The sequence below is a fragment of the Prionailurus viverrinus genome, chromosome E3, assembly GCF_022837055.1.
Source record: "Prionailurus viverrinus isolate Anna chromosome E3, UM_Priviv_1.0, whole genome shotgun sequence".
Classification (NCBI taxonomy): domain Eukaryota; kingdom Metazoa; phylum Chordata; class Mammalia; order Carnivora; family Felidae; genus Prionailurus; species Prionailurus viverrinus.
The window spans coordinates 6667484-6695179 of NC_062576.1; the positions used below are offsets into that span (position 1 = coordinate 6667484).

General features: G+C 51.9%; 1 protein-coding gene across 1 annotated transcript in view; it reads left to right on the plus strand.

Annotated features, from left to right (window-relative positions):
- Positions 1-27696, plus strand: part of LOC125154128 (myosin-16) — a 65391-nt gene that overhangs the window by 14758 nt on the left and 22937 nt on the right. The window contains exons 12-30 of the mRNA XM_047837874.1: positions 313-581; positions 2246-2416; positions 3860-4039; positions 5697-5823; positions 6602-6660; positions 7783-7870; positions 8661-8778; positions 9973-10093; positions 13704-13840; positions 15188-15269; positions 17819-17992; positions 18889-19116; positions 20126-20230; positions 22617-22703; positions 22943-23088; positions 24209-24299; positions 24771-24827; positions 25502-25588; positions 27385-27630. Coding sequence (XP_047693830.1) covers positions 313-581; positions 2246-2416; positions 3860-4039; positions 5697-5823; positions 6602-6660; positions 7783-7870; positions 8661-8778; positions 9973-10093; positions 13704-13840; positions 15188-15269; positions 17819-17992; positions 18889-19116; positions 20126-20230; positions 22617-22703; positions 22943-23088; positions 24209-24299; positions 24771-24827; positions 25502-25588; positions 27385-27630 — 2573 coding nt within the window. The remainder of the gene's footprint in view (positions 1-312; positions 582-2245; positions 2417-3859; positions 4040-5696; positions 5824-6601; positions 6661-7782; positions 7871-8660; positions 8779-9972; positions 10094-13703; positions 13841-15187; positions 15270-17818; positions 17993-18888; positions 19117-20125; positions 20231-22616; positions 22704-22942; positions 23089-24208; positions 24300-24770; positions 24828-25501; positions 25589-27384; positions 27631-27696) is intronic.

The window sequence follows — 27696 nt, forward strand, 5'->3', positions numbered from 1 at the left end:
TCTCTGAGGCTTTGTGAACATTTCAGAGACATGCTATAAACCAAGAATGTTCCTTGGATGTCCAGACATCAATAATCTCAGAGAGACAGGACAGAGAGTCAGAGCCATAGTTTCGGTTTCTTTACTCTGCTTTGCCACTTGACCTTGAGCGAGTGTGGAAACCATCTCAGACCTCTGTTTTCTCATTGGCAACACGGGGTCTCTGCCACCCTGCCCCCACCCCCTTCCCTAAACACAATAGATGGCGCCGGGCTTCTCCGGGGTAGGGCATCATCTTTCTTTCACTTGCCTGCTTTTTCTGTCCCTACTCAGTGGCTGACAAAGTTGCCCATCTCATGGGTCTCAATTCCGGGGAGCTCCAGAAGGGCATCACCAGGCCCCGGGTCAAAGTAGGCAATGAGTTTGTGCAGAAGGGCCAGAATATGGAACAGTGCCACAACTCCATCGGGGCTCTGGGCAAGGCCATCTATGACAAGATGTTCAAGTGGCTGGTGGTCAGGATCAACAAGACCTTGGACACCAAGATGCAGAGGCAATTCTTCATCGGCGTGCTGGACATCGCTGGCTTCGAGATCTTTGAGGTGTGCCTGCCCTGGCATTCTGTTTCTGCTTTGGGGTGGCCATTTTTCTTCCAGAAGCTACTTCTCACCGTGGTTCTCTGGTTTCTCATCTCGGACCTGGGGCGGGCCAATCTCAGTTATTTGCTCTTTATTTATTTATTTATTTATTTATTTATTTAGAGGGGGAGGGAGGGAGAGAGCGAGTGAGCAAGCTGATGTACCAGCACAACACTGGTGACCTCTCACCTTTTTCCTACACAAGAGAGACTCGGGTCTCATCCCAGGCTAGTGCAGTGGGTCAGGAATATTTTAGCTTTGTAATTGAAGGCCGCATGATTAGGAGTCAGTCGATCTGGTTCTGGACTCAGGTTGGCCATCAACTAGCTATGTGGCCTTAGGAAAGTAGCTATCCCCCTCTGAGCCTCAGTTTTCTCAAGTCTAAAATGAACCAACGGGGAGAGATGATCTACAAAGTCCATTTCACTCCACTATCCTATTATTTTAAGAATTTCTACTGGCCACAGATGGATTTAAAAAAAAAAAAAAGCTTACCCCAATTTCTTTCAGGCTCTAAAAGGCTAATTTGGCTGCCGTTTCCAAGAGAGTCATTTAATTTCGTAGGTAGAAGGAGGCTTAGAGTTTCTGGACTGTGCTCCCTGGTATCCTGGGGAGCCTCTGAGAGCCAGCAGGGGAGGGACGAGAGGAAGGGAGGATGACATGTGCCAACAGCAAAGTGTGTGCTATAGACAAACAGGGTTCGAATCCCATCTTGGGCCACTTCCAAGCCGTGTGCCTCTGTTTCTCCACGTATTAATGGGGACACTAATCATTCTTGCCTCGTCAGGTTTCGAGCAGAGGCATCTCAGTGCAGGGTCTAGCACGTGTGTGTGCTCTGGGACTACAATGGCAACTCTGCTTTAGCCTGGGGTTTCATCAAGAGAAAGCACTCTCTGGTTTTTTGTTAAAGGCTTGTAAACCCCTCAAGCCCTTTCATCCTACAGATGAGGATTAAAAAAACTACACACAGAGAGAGAACTGTCCAAAGGCACACAGCAGGGCAGAATCCATAAAGCCTCTCAAATGATTTCTATCCTGGAAAAAAAAAAAAAAGATTCTTTCCGCAATGATTTTCTTTTTCTTTCTTTTTTAAGTTTATTTATTTTGAGAGAGAGAGAGAGAGCCCAAGCAGGGGAGGGACAGAGAGAGGGAGAGAGAATCTCAAACAGGCTCCGCACTGTCAGTGCACAGCCTGATGTGGGGCTCAAACTCACGAACTGTGAGATCATGACCTGAGCTCAGATCAAGAGTTGGATGCTTAACCAACTGCACCACCCAGGCACCCCTCCATAATGATTTTCATTAACTACAGGAGACGGCATCCAAGGTTTGGGCGCCCCCTGTCCTCCCCTTCCCTCCTACTTCCCTCTGCCCCCCTCTGCCCCCACCCTCCTCTGCAGGTGCTAAGCTGCTCTATGCCTTTGCAGGGGATGGTCACCGAGAAGGGCTTCTTGCAGGGCTGATGCAGCACCGTCCCAGGGTCGGCATTCAGGCATCTGGGCAGCGCCTGACGCTAGTTGGCCCTCGGCAAATTTGAGCTCTGCTTGTCACTTGTCCCTCAGTCCCGGCCCCCGGGAGGCTCTGTCTGGGTCCCGGCTGACACTCTGCTCTCTGCCCTCCCTCCTCAGTTCAACAGCTTCGAGCAGCTGTGCATCAACTTCACCAACGAGAAGCTGCAACAGTTCTTCAACCACCACATGTTCGTGCTGGAGCAGGAGGAGTACAAGAGGGAGGGCATCGAGTGGGTCTTCATCGACTTTGGCCTTGACCTGCAGGCCTGCATTGATCTCCTGGAAAAGGTAACTCGCTGCTCAGAGGAGGGGCTTCAAGAGAGAGGCCAGGACCCTGATCAGGGCTTGCCCCTCAGAAGGGGACTTCACGGGGACCCGCAGGGAAGTGACACCAGCAACACCACTAATGACCTTGGTTGGTCTGACCTCTAGCTTCCTCTCTGCAAAATGGGTACAACAGTGATTGCAATGGTCACCATTAGTTGGGCTGTTGTATGCCTCAACTCATTGGATCATCACAAGCTACCATATATATGGCAGGGTGTGTGTGTGTGTGTGTGTGTGTGTGTGTGTGTGTGTGTGTGTGACACAATACAACCATTTCACAGATGGGAACATTAAGGCACAGAGAAGGGAAGAAACTTGTCCAAGATTATACACCCTGTGAATGGCACAGTCAGGTTCTAACCCAGACAACCTAATCGCCACCCCTGTAGTCACACCATCAGGAATGTCCTAGCAAATGGCCTAGTTCAAGAATATATACTGTTCAAGCAAATGCAGAAAAGGGACAGGAAAAGGACATTGACAGGACAGATGACAAAATGTGAACAGTCTGTTCATAGTATTGTATCAATGTTAATTTTCTGGTTTTCATTGTCGTTACCAAGGTTGCATTAACATTTGGAGAAGCTGAATGAAGGACGTGTAGGAATGCTCTGCACTCTTTTGCAAGTTTAAAATTATTAAAAAGTAAAAATTCAAGAGATAGGAGAAAGAATATATGTTGTCTCTGAGACTCAGCCTAGGGGTGAGAAAGCAGGCTGGGGTCCCCGATGTGAGCGCAGCCTCAACCTCCCAGGAAAAGAGTCTCCTCAAACAGGCTGCACACACAATCCACCTGTCCTCTAACACCGACAAATACCCCCCTGTCCGGCTGTCACAGAGCCTGAAATGTCCCTCATGTTTGAGCTTTGGGGTTAAGCACTGCCCTCTTCCAGAAATTTTTAGAAATCCAGACCCTCCATAGATATTAAGTCACTGACAGTTTTATGAGCTCCCATGTGAGCTCTCCTCTTCTGTGAGAAGAACCATATGTGGTTCTTGGTAGCCGGGAATGTCACGGAGGGCAGGAGCGGATAACAGAGAATTAAATGCAGAGAGGACGGGTGTCACTGATTTCACCATTTCCCTGAGGGCCAAGGCTACCTGGCACCACTGTTTGGGAGGGATTAGCATTTGGGGAGCTAAGTAGCCCTTTCAGACTTCCATCTCCCCTTCTGTTAGACTCAATGAATTCTAGTCTCTTTCAAGTGTAAATGGCCTTGGCATTCGAAGACCAGACCTTGGAGCAGCTTCACCGTTCCTGGGGGTCTATGCCCAGAGTTCTGCTTCCTGGCTGGCCACGCGGGTGTCTGGGGCGCCCCTCCCACCACCCCCAGGCCAACACCTGAGTGGCCCCATTGGGGTCCTATGGCCTCCTCTAACAACATCCACCGCTCTTCCTTCTAGCCCATGGGCATCTTCTCCATCTTGGAGGAACAGTGTGTCTTCCCCAAGGCCACCGACGCCACCTTCAAGGCGGCCCTGTATGACAACCACCTGGGAAAGTCCAGCAACTTCCTCAAGCCCAAGGGGGGCAAAGGCAAGGGGCCCGAGGCCCACTTCGAGCTCGTCCACTATGCAGGCACTGTGAGTACCCTGTTGGCGCCTCCTGCGGCCATCTATCTTCTTGCTGCAGGCGGCTCTGGCTATTGTAGGTCCTTCCTGCCGTGACCTTGCTGAGGCTTCCTGCCTCCAGCTGGTGCAGCGGCCATAGAACAGGGTGACAGCTCAGTGAAATGACCCCTGACTCATACTTCCTCATCACTTCTCCCTCTGAGAAATCCAAAGCAATCCAGCCAAGGATGCCTGCCAGGGAACCGCCAGCAGTTCACCTGCCAGGGCCACACCATTGTTTGCAGCCCTTGGTTTGACAGCTGCACTTAGATCTTGGACAGAATTTACAACACGTGCAAAAAAGGGAAAAAAGTCCACGAGCCTATCAATTATCCCCCAATGGATTAACTTACCCTTCTGACGGCTCATGGCCACCAAAGCAACAAAACGACATCTCTGGAGTGGCTTTTTCACTCATGACAAACTTAGTCCTTGGGGAAGAGGGAATTAGCTTCTTATTTGAATAACTGATAGGGGAGACCACGTTTGTTCAGCCAGCTCTTGAGAATGTGTTTTATTTCCCTGCGATTTGCGGTATTACTGTAAACGCCCGTGCTCCCTGTTACCACTGGAGTTTGTTGAGCTTCTGTGGGTTTAACTGCAGGGAAACAGCAGCCTTAGCACAGAGCTGTCAGGAAAGCTGCTCTTGGATCGGGCATCGGGGCCAGGATTTTATGACCACATCAACCATAACAATGCCAATTACTTGCAAAATGAATTATGCCAACAAGTAGAGTAAACAGCAGCTTTGGAGGCCGAATGCAGTGCTCCGCCTCACCTCCCACGATGAAATGAGAGGGCTCTCTATTGATAGCAATGGAATATTCAAAGTCTAATGGGACCCATGCACCTCCAAGAAGGCTCTAAAGTAAGGCCAGCAGGTGATGAATGTCTTTATGCTCTACAGGGGAAGGAAAGCCCAAAGGTTTCTGCTTCTTATCTGTTTTCCTCGGTTCCCTACGCTCAGTGGAAGAATTTGAAATGCGCCTTCCTCTTTGCCTCCCCAGCTAGGGCCACGTAGCAAAACAGGAAATAGAAATTAATGGATGTCCAGTTAACTAAACACATGGATCCTAGGTGTGGCTGGATGGAGCCCCCCTTCCTCCAGGCAATGACCAAGGGATGTGTGCCCTTGAGCAAGGGGAGACTAGACACCCTTGTAGGGAGCTCTTCATGTAGCTCAGGATTTCCCTGGTCGAGGCCAGTCAGTCAGAGCAAGGGCTGAGCCTGGAAGAAGATCAACCCACCTGGGTAGAAAAAGAGCCAGGAGGTCAGGGAGGCTCAGAGTAGCCAGCCGAGCCAGACTTGCAAGAGGAGGTCACACCCCGACAGAAAGTAGCTGGGGAGTCCTGTTTTGTGGGGAAAGCTCAGAGACAGGGTGACCTAAACAGGCAAACTGCAAATGCCCATGAAAGCAGATAATGGGGACTCCACCTCTTACTGTGGTTCAGGGACATCCCAGGACTCCAGGAAAGTCATCAGGTCAAGAGCTGAAGCCCCAGGAGATGGGGTTGGAGGTTGATCTTGGGAACCCAGAGCAGGCAGAACCTGTAGGTAGAGGTTCTGGCCGTGGGACCCAAAAGGTGGATGCTAGACCTGGAAGGTAACCACTGGCGCTTGTCCCCTCCAGGTGGGTTACAACATTACAGGATGGCTGGAGAAGAACAAAGACCCCCTGAATGAAACAGTGGTGGGCTTGTTCCAGAAATCATCCTTGGTGCTACTGGCCCTTCTCTTCAAAGAAGAGGAGGCTCCAGGTACGAATGACCCCTTGTTGTGTCCAGTCCCCCTGTGCTGATGCCCTTTAGTGGCCAAAATGGAAACAAGGAAACAAAACTCACCGTATTCAACTCCTGCGAAGTGGATGAATGGGTGACAAGTTACTTGAGGGAGGCCATGGATGACAGTGCAGTGGAGAGGTGCGCGTGCATCCTGCGAGAGCTTCCGTCAACTGTACTGCCCGCTGGGCCCGTGTCACCTCTGGGTGGAGCAATACTGCTTTGGAAGAGTGGATGCCCAAATGCGTGTGCTTATTTTCTGCTCCCTGCTCTCCTCTGTCTGAGGCTCAGACCAAGCCCAGCCCTGCCTCCTACCCAATCGAGGTCATGTGGCCCACAGGGAACGGCCTGGATGGGAGCTGCCCAAGGTGGCTGCCACTCAGTGGGGCAAGAGCTGCAAATTTCCTTGAATTCATTGACGTTTTCACCACCAACGTGCAATGCCTCCAGATGGTCTGCAGGCTCTTCTTCCTGACCAGGCAATGGGAACAGTTTGTCCCTATGTGTAGCCCTAAGTCACAAAGGGCTACACCCTTTCCAGAGAGCATAGCGCTCCTTTTGACCATTAGACCATGGTCATCCCACTCAACCCTTCCCTGGTAGATGTCCTTTTCCTGGTGTGAGGGCCCCCACCTCACCTATTCCTAAGAAAAGCCTTTTTAAACCAGAGAATGTGTCTCCTCGACATGGAGCACTGAATGGGGCTGCCTGTCTCCATGCTGCGTTTTGACATGAAACGTGTGTTTTTCTTTCCCAGCTGGAAGCAAGAAGCAGAAGAGGGGGTCTTCCTTCATGACAGTCTCCAACTTCTACAGGGTGAGTAGGGGCTGCCCCAGAGGCCACTGTGCATCCAGTGAACCCTCCTTTCCATTGAACACTCCCTTCTAATGGTGTGGTGGTCTGGCTTCCACCTCCCAGCCCAGGACAGGACGAGTTCATTTCTATGCCTATGGTTGCCTCTTCCATGTAAGGAGTCTGTTTCCTTCCAAAGGGGTCACAGAACCACAGGACCTCAGAGCAGAAAAGACCCTTAGAGATGGTTCAGTCCAACCACATCATTTCGGACTGAAACCCAGGGAGTAGCATCATTGGAGATATCAGTGCCTAAGATCTTGAGCCCCAGAGTTGGCTGGCAGATCCTCTGGGCCGGTCACAACTTCCACAGATTTGGGGCATTACTGGGGATACGTTCCAAAGTGCAGAAAGGCAGCCAATACGGAGATGTGGCCCGAAGAAAGATTTCAATATTTGCCAAGGATCTAGCCGCCTGGAAGCGGAGTGGGCTACCTCATTGGAGGAATCCAAGCAGAGGAGGAGGGAACCTCCATAGGGAGGTTAACAACGGGCAGGGCTTCGTCCTCACAGGCACTATGGTTCCTTCTAGTATGGAGACTCTATGATGAGCCAGCGCTGAATCAAGAAGGGCCCTGCTTATTGAAAACCACGTCACCTTGGGCAAGTCCCTCTGAGATGACAGACGGCCACTGCCCAATATGCCATCCATGATGGTAGCCACTAGCCACACATGGCTAGTGAGTGCTTGAAAAGAGGCTGGCGCAGCAGAAGAACTCAATTTGAATTTACATTTTAACTTAATTAATTGCACTCTAGGGGCACCTGGTGGCTCAGTCGGTTAAGCATCTGACCTTAGCTCAGGTCATGATCTCACAGTTTGTGGGCTCCAGCCCCGTGTCTGGCTCTGTGCTGATAGCTTGGGGCCTGGAGCCTTGCTTTGGGTTCTGTGTCTCCCTCTCTCTCTGCCCCTCCCCTGCTCACGCTCTGTCTCTCTCTCAAAAGTAAATAAACATTAAAAAATTTTTAAAAAGACATGAATTAGTTGAAATCTAAATAAAGACCTGTCCTGAGCATTGGTATCCTGCAACACCAACACTGAGCTTATTAACTCAGTCTTTCTTCTCCTTTTTCCTCCACCCCCAGGAGCAATTGAATAAGCTGATGGCCACCCTCCACAGCACGGCTCCCCATTTTGTCCGCTGCATTGTCCCCAACGAGTTCAAGCAATCAGGTACATCATGGGGACATGTCTCCCTGCTGGAAGTCCTCAGGCTCTGTGAAGTTAGTGTTTGCTTAAACTACATACCCTTTCTTGTTTTTAGCATAGTGAACACATAGAGAGCAGTTTAGTATTTTTGAAACCTTATGTATTGTTTCTCTTCTTTGCCAACCTCTCCTCCCACCAATTTTTCAAACTTGGGACAGTTTTGACCCAATGAAACAATAACCGTTAATAAAAATAGCTAATGTTTGTTGCACACAAACTGTGAGCCAGGTATAAATGAAATCCACTTTTTAAAAAATTTGTAATGTTTCTTTATTTTTGAGAGAGAGAGAGAGAGAGTGAGAGAGAGACAGAGGATTCGAAGCAGGCTCTGCACTGTCAATGCAGAGCCCAATGTGGGGCTTGAACTCACTAACCGTGAGATCATGACCTGAGGCGAAGTCGGACACTTAACTGACTGAGCCACCCAGGCGCCCTGAATTAAGTTCACTTTTAATCACGAGGGATGACTAGGGCACAAAATGGGGCACTGAAAGGATCCCCCAAAATGGATCCCCCCCAAATCATATTCTAGCTGTTTTGGAAAGCGAAAATCATGTTCTGGCTGGGTGAGAACCAGCTAGAAGTCATACTCAGGAGGGCCTTTGGTCTTGGCTGAATTGTGGGGCCCTGCGTGCAATGGCGGGAGGAGACTGGGGTTGACAACACAGACGTTCAGTTAGCTTTCTGCAGTGACAAGGAGTGGCCTGTGCCACCCTAGAACACTGACTACATCCTGCACCCTCCCTCTTGGCAGGCGTGGTGGACGCCCACCTGATCATGCACCAGCTGGCTTGCAACGGAGTCCTGGAAGGCATCCGTATTTGCAGGAAGGGCTTCCCAAACAGGATGCAGTACCCAGAGTTCAAACAGAGGTGAGTGACGTCTTCCTGATAGCCTGAGTACAGTTCTCAGTTTCCAGGGATGGACTGATTGATAAATACAGTCCTGTTGTAGCAGATGCTACGGGTACGATGACGGCAGCTCACTACCTGAGTACACCTTGGCCTGACTTTCAACTGCCAGAACCTGCATTTCTGTGCCTGAGGGCTTTCTCTGGCTCTTGAAGCAGCTTTGTTACTTGGCAGGCTGAAAGTCTCAGGAATTAATGCCTTCCCCAGGAGCGGCCCATAACCAATGACTTACAGACAACTGGCATATCAGTATTTCAATTCCCTCACTCTTCTGGTGGGCTAACTATGAGTGAGGCTCCCAGATAAATGTCTAACAACAGGTTCTCCAGGTTACATTTTTAAAAAATAATAAAAATTAAGAAATTAAAAAGCCCTGATTTGTAGTGTCTCTAGATTTCCATGGTGTAAACACTCCCATGGCTGATTTCGAGCCAAGCGATGTGACACCAGTGAATGTGGGGTTGGGGAGAGATTCACCCAATTGGCTCTGGCCGGCCGGTAGGAGTTGGTCTCAGCACACCACTGTTCCCAGTACCCCCTAGCAACATTAATCCCCAGCTGCCCATTCTGATAACTGACCTGATAACATGCCTCTTATTGACTGCCCTGTCCCCCTCCCCAACTCTGCCATCCCCCAAGTAAACTATTTGCATGTGGATACCTTGTCCCGGGGTCTGCTTCTGGGGGAACCCAAAGTAACACCTCCACCTTAGGGATTATTTCCCTTCTGCCCACTCCCTACATGCTAGAACATAGGACCATAGGTTGATGGACAAGTCATTAGAGGTCATCCCGTCCAAGCCCTCTGAAGGCTCTAAACAGGGAAGGACTTGTCTAAATCACAAAGGGGGCTGCTTGCAGGCCAGAAAAAGAAGTGCTTCTCCTATGTCTGGAAGAAAAGATCAGGAAGGAAAGTTTTTAGTGTTTTCATTTCTAGGAGCACCAGCCCTTTGAACTCCTGACCCACACAGACATTCACTCCCCAATGTCTCCTGCCAGTCCCACCCCAGTGCCTGCCTCGGGCATGTGCAGAACAGGTCTAACCATGATTCCACGGCCATCACAAAGACCAATGGATGGGTCAACTGCATGGATGTACTTCCTGAACTGCCAGCTTGGGCGTGATGGTGGCTGTCATCATCTCTCTCTCAACAGGTACCAAGTGCTGAACCCCAATGTGATTCCTCAGGGGTTTGTAGACAACAAGAAGGCCTCAGAGCTGCTGCTCGGGTCCATTGACCTGGATGTGAATGAATACAAAATTGGGCATACCAAGGTAGGGGCTTCTGGTGATACTCCCTCCCTCCATCACTCAGCCTCGTCCCAAGAAGGTGGGCTTCAGGGTGTGAGTTCCAGCTTGGCCGCTGACCAGTTGCCTGCCTTAGGCAAGCCCCACGGCTGCTGAGAGCCTCAGTTTCCTCCTCTGCAAAAGTAGGGCTGATACAGCTGATCTCATGGGATTCAGGGATTCAGTGATTAGTGATAACGTGGGTGAGAACCCAGCTTGGACAGGTACATAATAAATGGTAGGTTATTTCCTAGGACTGTATGAGCCCCAATCAGAATCAAGGTCCTGGATTTTACTGGGGCATGGAGGTATGTGTGTGGGGGTGAGGTCTGAGAGCAAAGAACCATAATCCCAGCCCACCCACACCGAAAGCTCCAGCCCTGAGCTGGCAGGTGAGTTGGGGGTGACTCAGAGAGGCTGCCTGATCTTGACTCACAGGGCCTGGGTTGCCGTGTGTCTGTCCCACTTCCTGGCCCTGCAGAATCTTGTCGGGACTGTAAGGGCCAGCCAGGCTAATGGTGCAAGGTGTCCATCTATAGCTGCCCAAACAGACTGCACCCAACATGACAAGCAGGGCGACTCAGGACGGGTACTAGCTTTACATTCAGGAGCATCAGGCTCAAAGCCTAGTTCTGTGTAGCCCAGGACAGATCAACTACCTCTCCAAGTCTCATGGATGGCACAGGCAACATGGCTTCCCTACAGGCTTGGTAGAGGACGCGGACACTTTGCAAATGCTCATAGAGCACCTCCATGTGCCAAGCATGGTTCAAGGCTCTAGGAATACACCAGTGAACAGAACAGGAAGAGTCCCTAAGCCCCTAGAGCTTGCTTCGTGGTAGTGAGCATTAGCAGAATTGTAACGCTGCTCTGGAATCCTCCAGAACTGCGAGCTCTGGCCTCCTTCACAATTAGAAATGCTGTGTATAGCTAAATTGACTTACAGGAACACTGCAGGTTTTGTCATAGAGTCGCTGAATACTTGAGTGGGAGAGAACCTCAGAGACCGGTTCCTTTCCCCACCCCCACCTTTGAAGGAGCGGAACCTTGAGGAAGCCTGGAGAGGGTCGTGGAGGTGATGTGCCCAATTCCACAGTACTAGGCAGAATGGAGCAGGCCCCAGGCCGCACGACACTGGGTCATGGGAAAGGGGATGGGGCTGCTGTTGCCAACATTTGATGCAGTTACTGGCTGGGCAAATGGACTGCATTTTGCTGTTGTTCAATGTTGCATTGGGCACCTCAGGTCCAGGTAGAGTCCTGGGGATCCTGGGGATAGCTTTCCAAGCTTCACCCAAGTTTCCAAGATTCAACCGTGTTGGTTGGTACATGACATTCAGTCATTGTCCCTTCCATATCATGCTTGGGGACAAGGACCAGGCAGGCTCTGGTGGCAGAGGCAGAACAGAGAACAGGATGATTTTGCCTGTAAATTGTGTCCCCACACCCAGCCACATGCTCACCTCACTGCTCCTAAAAGGACACAACTCAATGACAATTCATTTTGAAATATCAAGAAACATTTTATGAAATCAAGCCCAATGTCTCTACCCCATCATGGCTAGCTAGCTCTTTGGGTTTTTGTGGGGGAGGAAGGCAGGTGGAGGGAGCATTTTTTTCCATTCTTTTCCTGTTGGTATCCATAGCATCCGCATAAAGGATTTAATCAAGAGCTCTGCTCCTGGCCTCAAGGTGTGGAGTTACAGAGTCTTAGAGCTGGGAGGACTCAGGGTCCTGCCCTCCCATTGAACAGGAGGGGAGTTAGAGGCCTCCCAAGAGGGAGTGGCTTGGCTAAGGTCACATAGCACATCCAAGGAGGCTGAGGCCAGGTACAGGTCTCCTGGCTCCTTCTATCCCTCTAGAAGTTTCTATCATGTCCTATTGGAAGCCTATAAAAAGATGTTACATTATGAAACATAACTGATAATAAAGTCACCACCCATGGGCCCACTTAAAAATCCAGAATCTCTTCTCATCTCTTTCCTCCCCTTCCTCCCCACCCCCAGGAGTAACCCCTTGCTCCGAATGCTAACCATCCCCTTGCCTTTTAAAAAATAGTTTTGTCACATATGCACATGAAAGTACCACACTCGATATAATCTTCTGTAGCATGCTTCTAACACTCATTCATGTTTCCAAGATTCATTCTTGTTGGTCAGTATAGGACATTGACTCATTGTCACCACCGTATCATGCTGCCTCAGACAGCCACATAACAATTATCCTTTCTCCTGCCCTTGGAAATTGATTTTTTTTCCCCCTGCAGTTATCAACAAATGCTGCTTTGAGTATCTTTGCACATGATCCCGTGTAGAGGTTTCTCCAGAACGAAATTCTCAACCTTGGCTATACATTAGAATCACTTTGGGGAGGGATAAAAATACCAATGCCTGAGCCTCACTCCAGAAATTGTTTGAAATCACTGTGTGCAGGCATCGGTATCTTTCCAACCCTCTAGGTAGGAGAGATGTGCAGCCGGGGTTGAGACGTACTAACACGGCAGAGGACAGTTGACTGTTTCAGGGTATGCAAACAACTAACTTGATGAGGGAATGCCAACCCTTTTTCCAAAACTGTTGTACCAACCTACCCTCCCCTGATCCACAACCGTGCCAACACCCGTGCTCTCGAAAAGTCTTAAAAGTCACAGGTGGAGGGAGGAGTGAATGTTACCTTGCAACCTTAATCTGTATTTGCTGGAAATCTGGTGTTTCCTGATCTAACACACTGCAAAGTTGGGTATTTCCTGATCTTTCTAACCCACTGCAAAGCTTTCTCACACACACCAGAGCTGGGTGCCTGAAACTGTGCAGCACTGGTAAAGCTCTGTATCCTTTCTACAAAGTCAACTTCTCCCCCGCCCAACACCACCCCCTCTTCTCACTCCCAGATCCTGGGAGACGGTGACTGTCTAAAGGCCGTTTGCATAGCAGTAAAGGAGGCCCCTTGCCACTGTCGTGCTGGGCAGTCACCACAGCAGTGAGGATTATGACGATCTAACACATTTTTTTTTAATGTTTATTTATTTTGAGAGAGAGGGAGTGTGAGCAGGGCAGGGGCAGAGACAGAGGGAGAGAGAGACTCCTAAACAGGCTCTGAGCTGTCAGCGCAGAGCCCAACGTGGGGCTCGATCCCATGAACCCGTGAGATCGAGAGTCAGATGCTTGAGCTGCCAGGTGCCCCAGCCTATCATATTTTACTTACCACTTCACAGTTTACGTGAGACTTTCCCACCCAGTTATCTCTATTTACTCCTTATAGCAGCCCTGTCAGGGAGGGATCACCATCCCCATTTCACAGATGGGGAACTGAGGCCCTGAGATGTGAGGAGGCGCATCCAAGGTGACCCAGCCGGCGAGTACAAGGCCAGAGCTGGAACCCATAGGAGGCTGAGAGGAAACAGACACAGAGGCTGGCAGTGGCCCCGCTATTGGGGACGTCCAGGCCAGGGCCAGCTGTTCCCAAGGGGCCTCAAACACCAGCACCAGACTGGGTCTCTTAACTTTCAAGGCCCTTTCTGAACCTCTGAGGCTTGCCTCACAAGTGGCCGTCATCGGCAACAGCTGGGCCACGTGCAGAGGAGTGTGCCTTTCCCACAGGTATTCTTCCGAGCGGGCATCCTGGCTAAGCTTGAGGACATGCGGGACGAGCGTCTGGCCAAGATCATGACAATGCTGCAGTGTCGCCTGCGGGGCTTCCTCATGAGGATCGAGTTCAAGAAGATGCTGGAGCGAAGGTAGCACTCACAAACACGGGTGGGGCGGGGCCACTGAAGCCACGCGCATCCATGCAGAATGACCGGGCACCCGGCCACACACCCAGCGGTCAGCTCCAGTAGCGACTCGGGGCTGTGAGATGAGGGGAGGGCGGCGACATCTCCACTGGCCCAGAGAACCCTGTTTGGGGTCTGTATTCGCTTCCTGTGGCTGCTGGAACAGAGCAGCACAACCTGGGTGTCTTAGAACAATGGCAATTCTCATAGCGCTGGAGGCCAGGAGTCTGAAATCAAGGAATATTGCAGGCTGCACTCCCCCTGAACGCTCTAAAGGAGGATCCTTTCTTGCTTCTTGTAGTCTTGGTGGCCTCAGGCGTTCCTTGGCTTATGGCCACATCAGTCCAGTTTCTGCCTGTTTTCACAAGACCTTCTCTCTGTCTGTGTCTCCACACGGCCTTCCTTCTTCTTATATGGACACCTGCCATCTCGGGTCAGGGGTCCACCTTTCTCCAGTATGACCTCATCTTAACCTAAGTAATGACACCTGCAAAGACCTTATTTCCAAATAAGGTCACATTCACAGGCACTGGGGGTTAAGACTTCAGCAGATCTTTTGGGAGGGGACACAATTCAACCCATAAGAGGGACCACCTAATACAGACCCTTCTCTTAAAGCCTTCAAGTCACTTTCCCAGACTTCCCCTTATTGGTCCATGTGATGACACTGTCAGAGGGAGGTGGCAGGGCTGGCACCCCTGCTTCGCAGATGTGGAAACTGAGGTCAGAAGGGTGAAGGAACCGGCCCAGATCCAGGCAGAAAGAGTCAAGACTGGAATCCAGAAGTCCTCACTCCAAATCCTTGCCCTCTGAATTGTGTTTTCCAGCCATCTTTCTAAAATGATCATCAGAAAATAACTCAGGCTACCCTGGCTGACCTGTGGTTGACTCTGGTTCCTTGTGGGCATAGTATTAGTAATAATAACAGTAATGAGCAAATAACAATAATGAGGTCCTGATATCCACTGCCCCCCCCCCCCACGCCCTCCCTGGGACCGTGACTGAAGGCAGTGACACAAGTTAGGGGCTGAGTGTAGGACAGCAGGGCCTTGGCATGCAGGAGGTCCTCGGTAAATGACAGTCCAGTGATGCTGGAGGGGACAAGGGTGGTGGGTTCCAGAGACTGCAGAATGGATAGGACTCAGAGAGTAATGGGTGATTTCCCATGAGGGAGAGGAAGGAAGGAAATGTAAGAAGAAATGAGTGGTCTGTCTCAGCCTTGTGCTGTCTGGGTGGAACCGTTCCATCAGGGAGGCCAGGCCCTGACACCTGCACTTTCATCCAGGGAACCCCGGCTTCCTTTTTTTGCAGAATTGGCCTGAAAGTCATCCAGCGGAACACACGCAAGTTCCTGGAGCTGCGTTTCTGGGGCTGGTGGAAGCTATACAACAAGGTAGGGCTGAGGGGCCAGGCTAGCTGGGCTGCAGCTACCAGTGCGTTGTGTGTGTCTGGGGGGGTGGGGGGGAAGTCCTGGGGGGGAGGTGCCTCTTGGGGGTGGGAGGCCACAGGATGCAGCAGGGACAGTCCACCAATGAGGGTGCCTGGGAGACAAATGAGGAATCTAGTCCCCTTCCGGTCAGGGGCTAATTCCTCCCTGAGAAAAACCACAGAGGACCTTCCCGCCTCATGTCATCCCTCCAAATAACACCCCCTTAGGATGGAAAGCCCCTCAGTACAAAAAGGGGGCTTGGTCGTCAGCCCCTCCCCCTGCACATGTTGAGGCATCTTCAGCTCCTTCAGTGAGGTCCTCAGCTTCAGAGCTGGAGCGAGCTCAGGAAATCGTGGGATCCGGCCTATTTCCCAGGTCCTTCCGAGACAGCTGAGAGGGCAGTGAGTCAGCCCTTAACCAACGCAGCAGGCAGGGAGCCTTCCTCCTGGTGCAGGTGGAATCATACTGGGTGATGGGGTCCCCACCTCGGGCCTCCATTCAAAGGGAACGTGCTGCTGGGCACCAGCACAGGCCGGATGCAGGGCTGCATTCAGGAGTCGGAGGATGGTGGTGTCTCAAGGGACAGCCATGAGGAGGGTGGATCAGGCTCTAGGTCATCTCTGGTGGCCCTGAGGCCCCCAAGGCTCCTGTGGAAGCTTCCTTCCCCTCCCCATGGGAAAGCGCTTTCTAACACTCAGTGCTGACCACAGATTCAAAGCAGGGATAGTAAGTTCTGCCTCCCCAAAGGCTCTCCCACACAGGCCAGCCCCCTCGAGGGCCTGAGATCCCAGAGCAGTCCAGATGAGCATTTCTCAAAGTTCGGTCATTACCAGTCCTTCCCCCACCTGTTCCATGACTGAGCTTTCCTGATGCCAGCTACTTTTTTATTTTGAAATTTTTATTTTACTTTTTATTTGTATATATTTTAAGTTTATTTATTTTGAGAGAGACAGACAGAGTTCATTCGGGGGGGGGGGGGCAGAGAGAGAGGGAGACAGAGAATCCCAAGCAGGTTCCAGACTGCCAGTGCAGAGTCCCACGTGAGTCTTAGACCCATGAACTGTGAGATCATGACCCGAGCCGAGATCAGGAGTCAGACACTTAACCGACTGAGCCATCCAGGCACCCCTAAAAATAAATTAAAAAAATAAGAAATTTAGGGGTGCCTGGGTGGTTCAGTCGGTTAAGTGTCCGACTCTTGATCTCAGCTCAGGTCATGATCTCACAGTTATAGATCAAGCCTCACATGGGGCTCTGTGCTGACAGTGTGGAGCCTGCTTGGGATTTTCTCTCTCTCTCTCTCTCTCTCTCTCTTTCTCTCTCTCTCTCTCTCTCATTCCCCTTCCCCCGCTTGTGCTCAAGCTCACTCTCTCTCAAAACATATAAACATGAGACAATTTTAAATTTAAAAAAGTTACTTTTTTTTTTTAATTTTTTTTTTCAACGTTTATTTTTGGGACAGAGAGAGACAGAGCATGAATGGGGGAGGGGCAGAGAGAGAGGGAGACACAGAATCGGAAACAGGCTCCAGGCTCTGAGCCATCAGCCCAGAGCCCGACGCGGGGCTCGAACTCACGGACAGTGAGATCGTGACCTGGCTGAAGTCGGACGCTTAACCGACTGCGCCACCCAGGCGCCCCTAAAAAAGTTACTTTTAAAGTAACTGTGTAACAATGAAAATCAAAGCATTTCTATGCAAGGCTTAAATCTATCTCACTTGCCCCCTCGGTATTTGTGTTGCCCTCTGGGAAGCCCCAGACCAACAGCCTTTAAGATTCCTCCCAAGCAGGACACCAGTGGTCAGAGAAGATGAGGAGACAAAGCCTGGAAACTTCTCTGTTCTTTACTAGAAAGCAACACTTCACTAATTGAACATGGCAAAGCAAGGTCCTGTTCCAATGAGTAAAAAAAGTAAAATAAAATAAAAATCCTTTACTCTTAGTTTTTAACTATGCTCTAGTCTTATCTAAGCCAGATAGGATGAGTCAGTGGGGAAAAAAACCCAACACGTTCTGGTAGGCTTTCACTGAATAAAAATGTCGTGTAGTTGTGCGTTTATGTGAACTTACCTCTGCAGTATCCCAGGTCCCCACAGACAGAGAGACGGAGACACAGAAACGGGGAGAGAGACAGAGATAGAGAGACAGGAAGAGAGGGAGACAGCAAGGAGGAGGACCCCGTAAGGGAGAAAGGCAAGGGAAACCGGAGCTTGAACTCGGCCAGGCACACACAGCTTAGAGAATGGTGTGAGCCCTGAATGGGACTAGACGCCAAGGAACACCTAACTGTGTCTGTCAGGATCGCAGAGACCCCTGAGAATTGGTCCTAGGCAAGGAAGGGCCTTCTCTGTGGAGGCGAGAGATACTTGCTGGCATCTGTGGAGAGGGACTCCCTCATGGCTGCTTTCCGCCCCGATGGGGGTGTGAGGTCCTGTCTCAGGGAGAGCCCACAGCCCACCACCGAGCCCCCGCGGCCCATCCCCCTAACGCCATAGGGTGTCGCCCGCCACTCAGGTCAAGCCGCTCCTGAATGTGGCTCGGCAAGAGGAGGAGATGAAGGCCAAGGAGGAGGAGCTGAGGAACGCCATGTGCAAGACACAGGAGCTGATAAGCAGGGTAAAGGAGCTGGAGGAGAAGATGGCCACGCTCAGCCAGGAGAAGAATGACCTCACCATCCAGCTACAGGCCGTATGTGGGGCCCCGGAGGGAGGGCGGGAGCTGGGGGCCCTGGCAACTACCAGGATCCCCGGGGCCACTAAGAGCCAGACCCAGGGAGGCAGGTGGGGGGTGAGCCTTCTGAGAATCAGCATACGAGAGAGACCCCCGTAATAAAAGAATCACCCGCTTATGGGAGCACCTACATATGGGCCCCACCCCTTAATGCCTCACAGTGATGATTTCCCTTATTTTCCAGACAAAGAACTGAATTTCAGTAATGTTATGCCACGAACCGAAAGTCACACAGCTGGTCTGGTTTGAGTCTGTGGCCGGTTGTTGTTTATGCCACTGACCCCATCTTGGGGAGACCCCAGTGGACACCCAGGGTGTCCCTCTTCTGCCACGTACTGTCCGTTTGACCTTTGACGACCCCACCTCCGCATATCAGGTCCCTCATCTCTAAGCCGTCGCTTACAGTGACATCTGCCTCGCTTGCTTCTTGGGGTCGTTATAAGGAGGAACTGTGGGTGGGAAATGGTTCGTTAACACAAAGGTGCTAGATCGATGCTGGGAGTCATTTGGGCAGATAGTCACTCCCCATTGGCAGACAGAAGCACAGGCACTCCCGGGCTCAGCCCCAACTACCGGCGGTGTGCAGCCTGTGTGTCCTCGACTTGTCCTGGACCACTGGCTACATCCTTCAGGTGCACCTGACCACCCGGGATCTGTTCAAAGGCAGATTTCAACACAGCAGGTCTCGGGTGGAGCCTGAGATCTTGCGTCCTAACCAGCTCACGAGTGATGCAGCTGGTGGCCTGGGGACAGCACTGCGAGACTCTGTTCTGTCACACGCATCACAAGGAGCTCGGGGCCAGTGCCCAGACCCCTGTGGGACCCCCTCTGACCGGCGCTCTTTCTTCCACCAGGAGCAAGAGAACCTGATAGATGCCGAGGAGCGCCTGACCCAGATGATGAAGACGAAAATGGAGCTGGAGAGCCAGATCTCGGACATGCGGGAGCGGCTGGAGGAGGAGGAGGGCACGGCGGCCTCCCTGAGCGCCACCAAGCGCAAGCTGGAGGGCGAGATGAGTGACCTGAAGCGGGACCTGGAGGGTCTGGAGACCACACTGGCCAAGATGGAGAAGGAGAAGCAGGTGAGGAGGCCCTGGGGCCTCACTACACCCCCCTCGGGAACAGGAAACCCTGTGGGGGTCCCACCTGGAGTCCCCTCAGCAGCACCGCCCAGGACCCTAGCCACCAGCCACATGGGGCTAGTTTAACTTAACTCAGCGCCATGGAAAACGTGACTCCTCTGTTGACCTAGCAGCATTTCGAGTGCTCAATAGTCACACGAGGCTAGTGCTACCGCATTGAACTGAGAACGTGGCTGTTGCTGCAGAAAGTTCCATCGGGACAAAGTAGCTAGAGGGATGAGGGCTCTTTCCCTCATGGTGACATCCAGGCTCAGGACTGACTGGTTCTCCTTGTGCCCGTGAAACCCAGGTGTCTGTGCTAGCCTGTGGCCCACTCAGACTCAGCGTCCCTGGGCCCCTCACAGAACGTTCTTCTTCACTACATCTGCCTTCTCCCCTCTTCCCAGAAGAGACAACCCTCTCTCTAGCGTGGGGCCACCACTAGCTGTTGGATCTCTGCCCAAACAAGCAGCTGCTGCCCTTCCAGTCGGCTCCAGGGGGAGCCCCTGGCTCCTGATACCATCTGGTGGGCCCTTGGCCCCGAAGCCCCCTTCTTACCCTCACAAGTTGGCGGGGGGGATCCAGAGCAGGGGAAGGTGTATGCTGCCTAAGCCCGTGCCTCTTCAGCTCTGATGTGCACACAAAGTGCTGGCATCTTGATAACATGCCGGTTCTGCATCAGCAAGTCTGCTGGGACCCGAGGGTCCACGTCTCTCAGACACTGCTGATGTCTGAGGGCCAGGCTTTGAAGAGCCAAGGCCTGACTGGTGGTTCTCACTGCTGCCCTCACCCTCAGATTCTGACCTGCCTGGGGTGTGCCCTGGGCACTAGCATTTCTCAGGCTCCCAAGTGACTCTGGACCGCAGCCAAGCTGAAGAGCCCCTCTCTCGGAGCAAGCGCCTCCCTCTTTGTTCCCCCTCCAAGGCTGTTCCCAGCCTTAAAGGCCTGTCCCTCTCCTGCCCGTTTCCAGGCTCTGGATCACAAGGTCCGCACCCTAACCGGGGACCTCTCGCTCCGTGAAGACTCCATCGCCAAGCTCCAGAAGGAGAAGAGGGCCCTGGAGGAGCTGCACCAGGTAGGCACCACGGGCTTCTACTTGGCACAGCAGGTGGAGCTCGGAGACTGGAGACCCTGGTTTTGCTGCCCCTCAGCTGGGGCCTATAGGGAAGTCAGTCTTCCTAAATCTCAATTTCCTCATCAGAGAAGCGGGCACTGTCATGTCTTGTTGTTCTCCTCCCAAGTTTGTTATAAGTGGGGCGACCATATAATTTATCACCCAGACTAGTCTGAGAGTGAAAGAGGGGCAGCGGGCATGAGGAGATGATCCCAGGTGCACTGGAAGCTAGGGTCCCCAGACTTATCAGGATGAGTGCCCTGCCGGTGTTAAAGCACCAGTGAACCCCAATACATCTCGGTGACAAAGGGCATGAGCTCTTGTGAGGAGACCCGTTTGACCGTTATGAGCTCAGGCTCCTGCAAGCAGAGCCAGCTCTGACCAGCCACTAGTGCTGACCTTGGCACAGACCACTTCCTAGCTCTGAAGACACAGGTGCAGAGAGCAAGTTGAAGCCCAGAACCAGACAGCAGACCCCCATCACCATGTTTGCTGACACCATGAACCCACAGCACATCCCCTTTAGTGCCTCTCTCTGCTGCCTCTGGAAATACTTCCCCTTAAACTGTAACCCTCAACCATTTCAAACTCAGAGCCCCCTTTTATAACAAATACAGTCGATTCTCATTATCCCAGGTAGTTATGTCCCATAAAGTCACCACAAACACTGAATAAACAAATGCTGGACCCCCATTTTTGTTTTTAAATTTTTTTTAACATTTATTCAATTTTGAGAGACAGAGAGCGAGCAGGGGAAGGGCAGAGAGAGAGGGAGACACAGAATCCGAAGCAGGCTCCAGGCTCTGAGCTGTCAACACAGAGCCCTACATGAGGTTCAAACCCACAGACCTCAAGATCATGACCTGGCCAAAGTCAGATGCCCAACTGACTGAGCCACCCAGGTGCCCCAATACTGAACCTCGGTTTTAAGGGGAAATAGAAGGTTAGGTTCCTGCAAGCCTCTGGTCATGTTTTCGTCAATCAATCAACACATTACTTTGTTTTATGTGTGTTTCTGTGTAAGACACTACTTGGTACACACTGTCCATTCCTGAACAATGAACTCACGGTCAACAACCCTGTATCTCATGCCTGTTGCTTATCTAACACACAAATTTCCTCTGTGAGGCACAGCACAGCTTTCTTGTGCTTAGGAACACTAGATAGCACAGTACCAGTGTGCTTGGTGCACCATTTTATGAGCCAAACTCACCAAGACAAAAGCACAAAAAATGTAAAAAAACATGGCGCTAAATAGACTATGAAAAAGCCACCTGTTTGCAGTATGAGCTGAAACAAGAAGGCGGGGCATCATCTTATTTGACGTCAGCTGGGAATGTGCGCTCCAGAAGATGCAAACTTTTCGCTGCTCTGCGCATGTCTGCAAATGACCATGAACGCACCACAAGTATTGATTTGGGATTACACATAAATTTTAGCTCGTAGGTAAACTGGAAAATAGATAATCCACAAATAATGAGGGCAGACTGCATTTTGGAAGCCTCTCTTTACTATCGTAAAATAAACATTATTATAGCTAATACATACCTTCAAAAAAATCAATAGAGTGCCCTTCTTTTTAAGGGGGAAATGAATGGAATATAATTTATAATAAATAACGGGGCTGTCCGTGTGTAAGCGCTCAGGCGGATCCACTAGAAGACGTCGTGAGCAGTCGGCTGAACACCCGAGCCTGCCTAGGTGGCCGAAGACGGACGGGCACAGAGGGTGTGTTGGTGACGTTGACGGCAAAGTGTGGCTGCCGTCAGTGATGCGGGTTTACAAAATGGTGAAGAACTCTCAGGGAGATTTTGACAATAACAAATCTCTCAGTTTTCATGGTAGATCATTCTTTAAAAATATAGTGTATACTAAATGAAAAAAAAAGTTGAGTTATGTGTCCAGTGGTCCTGGCTGCTGGGTTTAGAAGAGTAGAACTGTTGTTTTACGTACGTGAATGCCCAGGTGGGGCATCAAGTGTGCGGACTACAGAATTATGCTTCACGGTACCGGATTGTCCAGAGCGAGGCATGTCCAGAGCGAGGCATGTCCAGCATCCCTGGAACCACTAAGTGCCAGTGGGGCCCCCAATCATGGTGGTGAACAAAAGCCCCCCAACAGACCTCCTGCATGCCCCATGGAGAGCCAGAGCCCCACTGACCATTGAGGGCCCACCTACAGCTAACGGGTGCTCGGGTCTGCCCCTGCCTCACCTGGCACCAGGGCCAGGGACTCAGTAGCTGTTCCCTGAAGTCAACTCAACCCAGCTCAGAAGTGATGGCAGAGAACTAGGTCTGTTCAGCTGCTTCTGCATGTCTCGTGGGACATACAAGATCTTTCCTTCCAGAAAACCCTTGACGACCTGCAAGCTGAGGAGGACAAGGTGAACCACCTGACCAAGACCAACAGCAAGCTCAGCACCCAGATCCATGAGGTAATGCCCTGTTGCTGGGGCCAGTTCTATAGCTCAAGGGCCAGGTCTGTCATGGGGCCCAGGGTCCTCAAATACATTTGGGGAATTGGACTGACACGTCCCCCTGAGGAAATGAGGGCCTTTCTGTTGCCACAGCTAAGGAACCAGGCCCAGTCTGGTTCCTCAATTGCATTCTGGCCTCAGACTCACCCCGCTCCCCTCAACACACGCATTTTCTCTCGCTCTTCTTGTTTCTGCAGCTGGAGGATAACTGGGAACAAGAAAAGAAAATCCGGGCGGAGGTGGAGAAGGCCCGTCGGAAGGCTGAGAGTGACCTGAAGATAACCATTGACAACCTCAACGAGATGGAGCGGTCCAAGCTGGACCTCGAGGAAGTGGTGAAAAAGTACGTCCGTGTGGTCATTCATTTCATCCGTAACATTAGCACTTTCTGTGTGGTGCCAGGTGCTGGGCACCGTGCCGAGGGCTTCACATGTATTAACGCACGTCCCTAGTACCCACTATGTGCCAGGCACGGTGCCTGCTACAGAGCACATAGGGAGGGGACAGTAGACGCTGCCCATCCACAGGGAGCTCCTAGTCTCACACAGGGCCAGCTGGGCGCCAGAAAGGGGGCTGGTACTGAACAATGCCCCTCCCCAATAGGCAGAGAGTCTTGGCAGAAACCTGTAAGCTGGGCTTTCAAAGATCACAAGGAGTCGAGGGGTATTTCAATATCACTGTGGCAGTAACTATGGGGGACAGGTGGAGCAGAGAAAAACTGGAAGCAGGAAGGCAACCGGAAGGCTACTGCAATAGTCCAGGTATAACCTGAACTAAAGCAAGAGGCTGAGGGGATGGAGATTAGGAGACGGACAAGCTTTCAGGGGGCAGAATTGGCACGACACAACTTTGAAGTACATTTTACCAAGGCAGTTTGACAGCTCCACGAGCTGCTGTGAGACGCGTGTGGCTAATGCTGCATCGCGGCTCGTTTCTTCTGTGGCACACCCAGAAGCTGCATGTGACCTTGACCATCCTGCTCACCTACTTGGTCTCTGGTGTCTTAGTTCTCACACATGGCTCCTTGACACGTGGAACCCACATATCAGAAGGAGACAGCCTTTTGTGGAAAGTTTTTGGAAGAAAATTTTCCCTAAAAAGGCAAAGCGCCCATGTGATTCTGGAGCCCCTAGAATGTAAGCTCACCAGGGCAGCGATTTCTGTCTGGTTTATTCACGGATGTGTCCCTGGAGCCCCAAAGAGCATCCGGCAATAGTAGACAGTCAATAAACGTGTGTCAGATTAACAAATGCATGAGTGAGTGGGAGGCCTGTGCAGCAGATTCTGAGGGCTTTTGTAGGGCGAGAACTTCTGGGCTGTCACCGCAGAGGGTCAGGGGGTTAGGGGATGAATGGGTTTCAGCAGGCTCAAGGCCTCCTCCGGTAGCCCAGGTTCTGTTCCCTCACCAGCTGGCTGGTATCCCCTCAGAGCTCCTCCTCAGGAGATCACACCTTCTCTTGCAGGAGGGATATGGAAATCAATTCTGTCAACTCCAAGTATGAGGATGAACAGTCTCTGAATTCCACACTCCAACGGAAACTGAAGGAGCATCAGGTGTGTTCAGGACCGAGAAGGAGCAACTCTCCTTTTGAAACGCCCTTCCAGGCACCTTGGCCCCCATCAGCTGCTTGGCCGCCTGGGTTTCCTGAGGAGCAAGGCTGCCCCAGAGTCCTTGACACTGATCCACATTCACCTCATGCAGGCTTAAAGTCAACGCCCCCACTATGAGGACAAGGCCCTCCACAATCTGCCCCTGCCCCCTCCCTGACCTTGTCACCCAGCGTCCCTGCCCCCCACTCCCTAGCCATGCTGGCTCCTTGAGGGGTCTCATACCCCAGCCTCTCCCCTGCCTCAGGACCATTGCACATACTCTCTGTGCCCTGTTTCCCTCTGCTTTTGACAGTGTCCATCACATGCTCAGCCCCTTTCCATCACTTCCCTACTAAAAGGTCACGTGGGTAAGTCTGTAACTTCACACAGAAGAGATAAATCCCACCCCTCCACCCCCACCGATTTGTCTGCTAGGCCCGAATTGAGGAGCTGGAGGAAGAACTGGAAGCTGAGAGGGCAATGAGAGCCAAGGTAAATGAACTACTTCTACACTTACTTGAGTCTAAGGACCCAGTGCCAGCCACGATCCAACCATAAGTAGACACTCCACTCAGGAAAGCACCAGAGGGGAGGGCAGGTTTCCAACTGAAAAGGCCCTCGCTGTTTCTTGAGCCCCTACCGTGCATCAGGCACTGTGCTACAGGTGCAGTATTAATTAGCATGTAAGGCGTAAAGATACGATTCGTGGCGTGGCCCCACCTAGCGCAGGCAGAGGAGACAACATGAGCCTGGGAACTCGGAGAACTGAACTCAACAGGCTGACGAGGGAAAGAATGTCTAGACGGAGGGAATGAGACGGCACCTCCCTGCACAGGTACAAAGATGTTAAAGGACCAGCAAAGAGTGGAAGGAGGCTTTAGATGAGGATGAGGCCAGAGAGCCAGTGGGAGAGGAATCGTCACGCACCTAAACTCCAGATTCAGCCAAACGGGGGCCAGGGGTAGGATGGGCAGGGAGACCCACCCAGTGCAGGGAGGAGGACAGAGACATCCTTCACTGAGTGTGTGGGGTGGCAGGCAGAGTGCAGAGCTCCCAAAGTGCGGGCCCCCAGCCCCACAGACACCATGCGGTCACTGCAGTCTTTACCAGAGGGAGGGGCTCCCACATGGCTCCCCATCACGGTCACCCAACCTCCCCACCCCCAGGTGGAGAAACAACGCAGCGACCTGTCCCGGGATCTTGAAGACCTCAGTGACAGGCTGGAAGAGGCTGGGGGAGCCACGTCTGCTCAGGTACCATCCTTGTGGAGGGGACGGGCCCAGGGACCCCAGTTCCTGCCTGCCTTCAGGGAGAAAAAAAAAAAACTGCTGGATGAGAAGCAGTGAGAATAGGACCAGTTAGTTGTTGCTGAATTCCTGGGGCTAACTTGAGGAGAGAACAATTAATAATAAAGAAGAGGCCAGAGAGGGGCTGGTTTGGTCCCCTCTCTCCTGGGGATCCTTAGCTCAGTGGTGAGGACAGATGCGGCACGGGACTGAATGCAGAGGGCAGACGTTGTAAGATACAACGTGTCTTTCAGAAAATGTGAGCTGCGGTAATGCCAGCCGATTAGGGGAAGGACTGCCACTGTGCAGACAGTCTGTTACAGTTCCTAAGAGGGGGCGTGCCATGCAGGGCCACACGGGAAGCAGCAGGGTCAGTAGCGGCAGAGGCAGGGGAGAATTGCAGGCAAGAGCCTTTATTGTGGTTTCTGAGGAAGGAACGGATAAGGCAGAGGAAGCAGGCTTAGGACTGGTTAGTTTGGATAATTTCAGCGGGCTCTGGGGCACCGGGGCTGAGCCCAGTTGGTACCTGACCATGGGGGTAATGAGAGCAGGGGGACAGTGGCTGAGAGTATAAGCACCCCAGAGAGGAGGAGCTGGAGGTGTGGGCTCTAGACTGGTTGCTTTGCACTGGAAATCTAGCTGTTTGCTATCTCTAGGAGTTAGCTTACCCTGGGAGGGGCTGTTGTCCAGGGTCAGCAAAACCCCAAGAGGACAAGGCATAAGAATACAGAAAATAGAGACATGGTTAATACAGAGGGGTGACCCCATACTGCCAGGGCTGGAATCCAAGTTGGGCCTCTGGTGTGGAATGCCTCTTCCTCCAACTCACATAAAGGCATCACGGAGACTAACAGAAGCTTGAAACTCTCCTTCTAATTCCGGATAGTCAGGTCGCTTACAAATGTGGCCCCTGGGTCAGAGCTGAGAGAAGGAAAGTGGATGAGGTCCCTGAGCACTGGAAGGCTAGGCGTCCTTTCCCGAGGCTCCCTGGACTGCACACCCCACTCCCTCACCATCCTGGCCTCAGGCTGCTTGTTGTAGGGGGTAGTGCTGAGAACCAAAGCTGGTATGTGGCTGTGGTCGGGATCCTGGGAGGAAACAAAATCATCCCAGGTGGTTTGAGTGACAGGCATCAAGAAAGGACTACATCCAGCAATGCAGGGAAAGTGAAGACAATGGGACAGGATGTAGGGCACCAGAGGGATGGGAAGAAGCAGGGTCATGGGGCTGTGACATCGGGAGCCTTGGAGCAAGGCCTACCTGGCGGGCTCCTTCTGGAAGCTCAGGGGGCATCTGTCCCAGGACTCTCCCCTGCCTTCTGGTGGGTTGCTGGCAATCCTTGGTGTTCCTTGCTTGTAGCTGAATCACCCCAACATCCGCCTTCATGGTCACATGGCCTTCTTATAGGTCTCCCTGGATCTAAATTTCTCCCCTTATAAGGACAACCAGCCATTGGGTTAGGGGCCTCCCTAGTCCAGTATGACATTTTACCTTGTTTACATCTGCAAAGACCCTGTTTCCATCCACAGGTATCTGGGGTTAAGAACTGAGCATATCTTCTCGGGGGGCACAATTGGACACACAACACCATCTAAACGAATCCTATGGGCAATCCACCCAGAGGCTCGGGACTGACATCTCAATCAAGACATCCTATTAGAGGAGCGCAGAAATATCGGGGCACCACTGAGCAGGCAGGCAGCGTCTGCCCTAAGGAGACCAGTGCCGGTCAGTTCTGCTAAAGCCCTGCTTCTCTCTCCCAGATTGAGCAGAACCGCAAGCGGGAGGCAGAGCTGCTAAAGCTGAGGCGGGAGCTGGAGGAGGCGGCCCTGCAGAGTGAGGCAGCGGCCTCCACACTGCGCAAGAAGCACACGGACTCCATGGCTGAGCTGACGGAGCACGTGGAGAACCTGCAGAGGGTCAAGGCCAAGCTGGAGAAGGACAAGCAAGTCATGAAGGCTGAGATCGACGACCTCAATGCCAGCATGGAGACGGTGCAGAAGTCCAAGGTGAGGTGGGGGACCCCCCCCCCAGAGTCACAGGGACGTGCCCCAGCATCTGACTGCTTCACATAT